At 43.1% G+C, this 8511-nt stretch overlaps 1 protein-coding gene across 2 annotated transcripts in view; it reads right to left on the bottom strand.

The window, feature by feature from the left end:
• Positions 1–3437: 3437 nt before the first annotated feature.
• The window catches only part of LOC119173691 (venom metalloproteinase antarease TserMP_A-like), a 148336-nt gene continuing 143262 nt past the window's right edge, over positions 3438–8511 (bottom strand). For both annotated transcript variants that reach the window (XM_075894425.1, XM_075894424.1), the window contains 2 exons: positions 5282–5380; positions 3438–3550 (listed from right to left, as the gene is read on the bottom strand). In XM_075894425.1, the coding sequence (XP_075750540.1) occupies positions 3518–3550; positions 5282–5380 (132 nt within the window). In that variant the 3' untranslated portion in view covers positions 3438–3517. The remainder of the gene's footprint in view (positions 3551–5281; positions 5381–8511) is intronic.

Raw genomic sequence — 8511 nt, 5'->3', positions numbered from 1 at the left:
AACCTGAAAGACCCGTCGGGTTGTCTCGCAAGGTGGAGCCTGAGACAGCAAAAATTCAACATTTCCATCATTTACAAGTACGGAAGAAAGAACTCCGACGCCGACTAGCTGTCTCGTGCTCCCGTCGAACCACCACCAACGGACGATGCAGACAATGACTGCTTCTTGGGATCAGTAAGTGCCGACGACTTCGCCGAGTGACAATGAGGTGACCCGCAACTCAGGAGCCTTGTAGAATACCTCGTGGGTAAAGCCGTCGTTCTTATAAAAGTATTCAAACGAGGAATTGAGTATTTTTTTTCTGCGGAACGGCATTCTACCGAAGAAAAACTTCTCGCCACTTCGGGCTGACTACCTCGTCATAATACCTTAAGCGCTACGTCTAGAAGTATTGGATGCTCCACACGACCACCCGACGGCTGGACACCTTGGTGTTTCCCGCACGTTTGAAACAATACAGGAGTACTGCTGTCCACGTTTCTCCACCAACCTCACTCATTATGTGAAGACATGCCGGGACTGCCAACAACGAAATACACCGTCGACTAGGCCAGCCAGACTTCTCCAGCCCGTCGAGTCACCTCGCAAGCCAATCCAGCAAATCGGCATGGAGTTACTGGGACCGTTTCCTACATTGTATTCCGGGAATAAATGAATCGTCGTAGCTACCCACTACCTCACGCGCTACGCCGAGACAAGGGCCCTGCCCCAAGGCACTGCCACTGAGGTAGCAAAATTCTTCGTCGAGAACATCATCCTGCGTCACGGTGTTCCACAGGTCCTCATAACTGACAGAGGTATGGTCTTTACGGTGGACCTAACAGAGGTGATCCTGAGGTACAGCCAGACAAGTCACCACCGGATCAACACCTACCATCCATAGACCATTGGCCTCACAGAGCGTCTTAATAAGACCATAGCCAATATGCTGGTCATGTGCGACGATGTCGAGCACAAGACATGGGATAAAATCCTTTCATACGTCACCTTTCGTACGTCACCTTTCGTACATCACCTTTCGTAGGTCACAATACGGCCGTCAAAGAAACGATGCTGATGCCGCCGTACAAGTTGATCTATGGAAGGAGCCAGGCAACGACGCTCGACGCTATATTTTCAAAGGTTGCTGAAAAGAGAACCTCGACGTCACTGCCAACCTTCAGCGTGCAGAAGAGGCTCGTCAACTCGCCCGCCTGTGCATGATGAATCAGCAGGTGACAGCCAGCCACCGCTACAATCTTCGACGAAGCTTAGTGCAGTACCAGCCCGGGGACCGTGTTTGGGTATGGACACCGATTCGCGGACGTGGCCTCAGTGGAAAACTTCTGAGACGGTACTTCGGACCATACAGAGAAGTTCGACTTCTCGGCCCACTCGGCTACGAGGTTGTTCGCGATGGCATTACTAACTCTCAACGGCTACGTGCTCGAACGGATGTCGTCCATGTCGTGCGCCACAAGCCATTTCATGCGCGAACCTGAAGAATGTACTTTTTTGCTGTGTTTTATTGCTTGCATTGAATATATATTTTCTTTTATTGTACTTCTGTTTTTTTGTTAGAGCCTCACGACGGTGTCTTTTTCAGAGGACGGTAATGCTACGTTCCTTTCTTATCGCCCCTTTACACTATGTTCAGTGCAATCCGCGTCTATGGTGTTAGAGAAGCCTCCAGGCAGTAGTCGATCGTTTTCTTAAGGTTACGCCCACTTTGCGAACCCTTCATATTATTCTCAAACTTACGTCGCAGCTGGTGATAACGCTAAAATGTTCGATGGCAAGTGTATAAATGCCGATATGCTTCGCCGCTTGCCAGTTGATCGATGGCCACCCCCTGCTCGCTGCTATCAGCGCCAGCTTCTTTCTGTAATCTGACTTTCCTTTTACGTGGCCACAATTTCGGCTCGACTAAACTGTTTATTAATCGACCTGCAGTCTTCTTCCTTCGCTCACGTCACGGCCCCATGACCATATAACCAATTGTTTCCCCTTGAGCAACAACTACAAATGGAACATGAGTATTAGCAACACCAGAAGATATGAAGCACTGATGCTCGCGAGGATGCTAGCCCTCGACACTGCTACATAAATCAGCTTTAGAGGATGACAACTAACCACAATTGACGCTAACCTGACGGCTGTATGAAATGAGTACATATGTAATGTTTATAAAAATTACACAGGCAGCACTGCAACCACTGTTGACGTTTCATGAAGATTAGCGTCTATTTGTAAAGTAGTCACGATATCTGGCATAGCTATGTGGTAAAATGATTCACTGCCAGACAGAATGATTGGATTCATTGCCACTGGCACCCTGACTTTTATTCTTTTGATTTTTCGGATCAACCCGACAGATGTGAGATATTTCTTAACGCTAGCGCGCGTTTAAACTGCCCTTGTGTGTTCTCGTCTTTCCTGGGTAGATACTAAGTGTCAATCACCCGTGGCACATACCCGCATACCACCAGCACATGCTGGTTAGTGCCACTGCCTGGCGGGTAGTCTTCGTACGCGACTGGATTGTGATATTATTCATGTCTTGACCAGCACGTCATATTCGTCAAACCTCCTTACCCTCCCATGCTAATTTTGGCTCACGCCAAGTTAAGGGGGTGACCACGAAAGCACCCAGACGTAAGCGCCTAGATAGATCAATAGATAGATACGCTAAAAATTGCTGAAATTCACTGAGAAATTCTTCCATTTAGTACTTATAATACATTGTAATACTACTGGTACAATTACCACTAATAATAAGAGTTGTTAGGGTTTGATGTCTTAAAGCCTTTGCTGCCCAGAGAGGGCATGTTTTGTATGATGGTCAAATCAACGTACGGAATGGTCAATCACGTACGGAAGATTCATGGTTTACCAGACTTGACCTCCGGAGCAAGCTCCTTCATCATCATTCACTTCCTGGATATGACGTAACCAAGTTTCTCTTCTCGGTTCTTTTCCCTTGCAATCGGTTAGTGTATAGTTTACAACGTTTTGTTTGTTATGGAGATACTTTAGTGGAGCCGTGGTGAACCTTGGCATAAAACACTTGCGTGTTCGGATTGGTAACATAGAACTTTTTTGCAATCTTCTCCAAGAGTGTATGACAAGGCAATTTGAGAAATAAAAAGAACTTCAATAAAGTTACATTAACGCCCTTGCTGAAAAATAATATTAATATATTTTTAAAACGAGAAAACTTAGTATCAGCATAACTCTCAGGACAAACCCTTACAAAATTATCTCAAATTTGAACAGCCCCACGTCACTGAAATATTCGGTTTGTCGTGTTTTTTTCGAGTAAAATTCCTTCGATAACATTCTGAAAAATAGAAAGATGTACCTGTAAGCGCCTAGTTCTGGCGTGCATTGTCAGGTGATTTTATATTTGAAGCCACTGTATAGTTGGTGCAGATATATATGAAGAAAGTACGAATACCTGTCACGCCAGAACATTTTATTATCAATTCAAGGCATAAATTGTCTGTGAAATGTCAATAAATATTTCTGTATTCCATGATTAGTGCTTCGCACAAACTCCTCTCCTGCAAGTCTGCAAGAAAGCATTGAAAACCTGTCGTTTAAAACACGAAGAACGTTACGAAATGTTACAGTTGTTCGAGGATCGACAGAATCATCTCACGGCCTACACTTGCAACCAGATACCACATTCACAAAGTTTTCTCTTATGACACTCGTAACTATACGGGTGTGTGTACGTAAAAGAATGTGAAAGCAATATATGCGTCTACGTTACTCGTAACTTTTGAGGGCCAGAATAAAGCAGGAAATCAGATGGAGCTATGCGGAAACGCGCATTGCTTTTCAACACTACCTAGCGCGCAATCTTTCTAGCACTGCTTGCGCACTACTTGATGTCAACACAAATTAACTAACAGAAAGACGTAGATACACCCCGTGAAGCTTGGCCGAGAAGGAAACATCCAACATAGGCAGCTTCTCAAAGACAGCTTCGCATGGAACCAATTCTTCCTTTGTGTGGGAACCGCTCAATATTTCTCATTGCGTGTGATGATTGTTTCGTATATCTGCAGAGGTAGTGGCGCAGGACAACTATGACATACAAAACTGACTGCTCCTTCTATCTTACCACAGTGTTCGTGGTACAAAACAGCGTGCTTCCAAGTGCTCCACTAGAAGACTGCAATCTTTCACTTTATAAAACCACTCCCAACCGTATATCAGTTGCATATTCATCGCCGGCCACGTTATCTCAGGCGCCTGCGCAGAAGCTGCTTTCCTATTCTCGTATATTCGTAGGAGGAGCTGGACAGCTTACTAAATAAAGTGATGCCGCAGTGCAGACGGGGGCAATAAAAGCGGTCGAATCAGCACAGCATCGCGCAATTCAGTGCCTACAAAGGAACAAAATAATACTTTATTGTTTGGTGGTTTCACTCGCCAAAATTAAAAACATTGAATATAAGGCCCGCTCTACCATAGCGCAAACGTTCCCTAGCATTTTGATTCTACGGAAAAGCAACCGCTATGGCTCAGATTGATCTTAATTCCTATATGTCCCCGCTTTGCCTCGAGGCTTTACAGCAGGGGGGTTACAGAGTTAAGAAAAATACATTTTCATTGACACTGGACACTTGCACAGATGTCAAACTTTTCTATTAGTTGATAGTTTTTACAAACAACGAATTTTTATACAGGTTCGTCCTGGCCCGGCGAGGCCGTAATTTGTGTCCATGGTCTGTGTGTTGAGAAATATAATCTGGCTTTTTAAAGAAATGTCACTGTCAATTCCCGTTTTTTCATAATGAAATATCTGGTATAAAAAGTTTCAGACGCAATGTTTTATGACGGGACGACAGCAACTCCCAGTTTAACTTCTTTTTCAATTCGGTACAATGATGATTTTTTCCATAACGACCCAAGACAAACCTGGTTACTCTGTTTTGAATTCTTTCTTTCTAGTTTATTAATCAAACCTCATGCTTTGTTGTCCGCCGCCGAGAACCGCGGCCACAAAAAAACTGTGGAAGCCCAACTAGAGCTTTAACTGCAGAGCTTTATCATTTCGCTGGTAAATGATTTTGTCGAAGAGCCCTGTTCAGATGGCCATTGGTAAAGCCTCCATATTATTTGAAACAGGTTAAGTAGACATACCAGAGTAATGTGCACAGTATTCAAACTTAGTGTATATACCGTATTATTACATTCTTCACAGCACGCAGCATTTAAAAACGCAGTTTTTTGTGCTTTTTATTTGCAAGAGTGAAGAAGGAAGAAACGTTCGAGACATGGCAGTACTTACCTTGCCACGGTCACATGTCATGCCGTCCAGCATTTTGTATTTGCCACACCACGTATGACTGGGGTACTTGATGCAACATTGAAGAAAGCATCCATTATCCTGCAATAGAATGAGAAATAGACATGACTTGCAACTGTGGAGTGTGTTGTGGATGTAGTTTTGTACTTTATATGAGGCGATAATAATTAGCTACATCTCATGTGTGTATACTGCTAATGCGATGGTGATTGTTGCGTGCCTCGGTATGATTGAATATTTTCACATTACAAAAAAATAGTTCACTGTGGCTTTACGAGACGCATAGAAAAAGTTACTATGTCCGCACTACTCATTTTACATGTGCTAACATGAGTGCTGGTATATTGACCATGGACGATCACTGAACAAATTATACGGGTTTCTTTATGCATAAAAAAATAAAGTAACATGCTTGATAACATACCAATCTATGTGATTTTATTCTTACTGTCTTTATAAATACGTCACAGGCCTCACAAATACAATGCATGAGAGGGACAGGTACAAAATAGATATAGTATACAAGATGTTTCCCAAAAACGCTTTTTTTATTTCTAAGATGTGTTGGGAGATGAAAACCACGTCAATTTGATCAAATTGTGTATCTTTAAGCTAACTTTAGAACACAAATTCGCCACGTGAAACAAGTGAACATTCTGTACAGGACAATGACGACATCGCTACTATATTCATTGAGAAAAAAAAATTCTGCCAAGTCCACACCGTACAGCCAGCATACACAAGCACTCTGCCCATCACATCCACACAAAAAATATTACCCAATGCAACATAAAACAAAAAATACAAAAACTCATTTGCCTGCTTGCGCGAAAGCCCAATAGTACCAGTGACGTGATCAAAATCTTTTTTTAATATATGGTATGCTCCCATCACTTCTTTAATTGCCTACTGTTTTCCAAAGAATCAAATATGAGTAAGTTTTGGCTCGCAGACACCGTAGCTGTTCAGATGCAAATAAATGAAGGTTTATTGAAAAAAAAAGCGAGACTGGTTCCTTTTTCTTCGATTTCGTATAGCAAGAAAGTGCCGTGTGTCTTCACAGAGGATGTTCGGCGTTTATTGTGCACTATTTTGCCGCAAGGACACATGAAAAAATGTTGTAGCAACAAGTTTTAATATCATGTGACGTACGGCAGGCAGCTCGAAACTTGCAGCACGTACTTCAAGCATAGCATGAATATTCAGGTGACAGTGGTATAATTTCAGCCAAGAGACGGACTAAATGGCTTCGTCATGAAGATGATTCAGCAGAGCCACACTTACGGGGCAGTGTCATTCTTGAGTTCTCCTGCGACAAGTCATTGCCACCTCGTGTTCTTCTAGGATTGACAAGTAATTCGGTGGAAGCGTATCTAGAGCCCGCTACACGATGTTACAACTTTCAACGATATGGACATGTTGCCAAATTGTGTCATGGACAACTTCGCTGCAAAATCTGTGCAGAAGCACATGACTACAAAGACTGTACATCGAGGAATCATCCCAAATGTTCCACTTGAAATGGATACCACGTAGCGTCGTACGCTGGTTGTCCAAAACATCAGGCGGCTACGCTACTAAAGCGACAAGAATTTTTGCGTGGAATAGCTCCGAAAAAGCGATCGCCTTGTCTGAATTCTGAAACGGTGCATGCACTCCCTGTGACTTCAAAATCACACAAGAGTACATCACTGCTATCATTTGTGACGGTTTCCAAACGTGCTTCAGCTCAGAAATACAAAAGTACAACCAAACGGATCGTGGAAGACGATCACGAAGTGTTTAAAGGCCGACAAGTGTCAGCAGGACACCGAAACCATCAGCGACTCAAGATTACCATGCGTCTACACCTTTAACCTCATGGAAGTAAATGACAAAAAAGCAACGTGCACCGAAAACAAGTGATGTCGATATGGGTATGTCGATGCAATTCCTTGCTTTGAACGCAATTCTGTGTGTATTTTCACAGGCCTATAGCCTGTGAGCGCCATCTTTTCATCAGAGTCTCTGATAGTACAACAAAAATTGTATAGCAAAATGGCTCTACAATTGGACAATCGTTTCCGCAACACCACTGTGTTCCAGTGAAATGTCAATGGCTTCAGGTCCAAATGCGAAGATTTTAGGAAGCTGGTTGCTCAATATACCTTTGGCCGCTTTGTGTCCAAATAAAACGAACCTTGGGTCTGAATTGATGATTTCTAATTATTTGACATATGCATCAAGAAAAAGGGTGTTGTTATGCGTATGGCGCGACATACCCTCTTTTCTTTCATACTCGTCGGACTCGGATGCTCTAAAATTTGTAGAGTGCAAAATTGAATTCCAGAAACTTACTATTACCGTAATTTGCATTTATTTGCAACCATCAGCCCGCATCACCGAATCGTCCCTGGTTCATATATTCGGTAATATCCAGGGACCAGCCCTCATCTGTGAAGACATTATTGCGCACAATACCACGTAAGGCAGTGCTAATACCGAATGCCGTGGGAGAACACCTATAAAAGCAAGTGATAGATGTGGTCTTTTTGTACTGAATGATACATCAGTAACGTTTTAATAGGTTATAATTATGCCGGCTGTCTATATTTGTCTATAGCTTCTCCTGACATTGCCTGAGATATGAGCTGGTGTGAAGAAGTCAAAAAACAATGGAGTAACCATTACCCAGTTCTCATGCAACACCCAAGAATGCAAGTGCAAACAACCGCATTAACCTAAAAAAATGGGAAGACTCTTAAGCTACGCCTACAAGAGTTCAACGCGATAGCGAAATCCTGACTTTGGTGCTCTTTTAAGCCGCTAAGTGCATACCTATTAATAAGTTTTATTACATACACACTCACACAGTAGATTGTACCTGCTCGCGCGTGCCAATACATAATTTTGATCTAAAGCAAGAGTTGCAAGGCCTCCAAGATACACGCCGCACACTTACCACCTCGGAGGCCATAAAGAGTTTGATAATGTCTCACAGATGGCGGCACATTATCTAGTGTCTGCTGTTTGCTGCATCAACGCCTCTGGAAAGGCATAATAAGCTTTCCGCTAGATGGACATGGTTTTCAAATTTCAGAGCTGTTTAAAAGTTCATGTGTGTTTTCAGCGGCGATGGCTGAACTATCCCGGCCTTTTTTGACGTAGTTTGAGGCCTCCCAAATGCGCCTAAAAATCGCTGATTGATCTCGTTTTCTTCGTGACACCATCGA

This window comes from Rhipicephalus microplus, chromosome 5 (genome assembly GCF_043290135.1).
Source record: "Rhipicephalus microplus isolate Deutch F79 chromosome 5, USDA_Rmic, whole genome shotgun sequence".
Taxonomy (NCBI): domain Eukaryota; kingdom Metazoa; phylum Arthropoda; class Arachnida; order Ixodida; family Ixodidae; genus Rhipicephalus; species Rhipicephalus microplus.
This window is presented reverse-complemented; position numbering and strand designations above follow the sequence as displayed.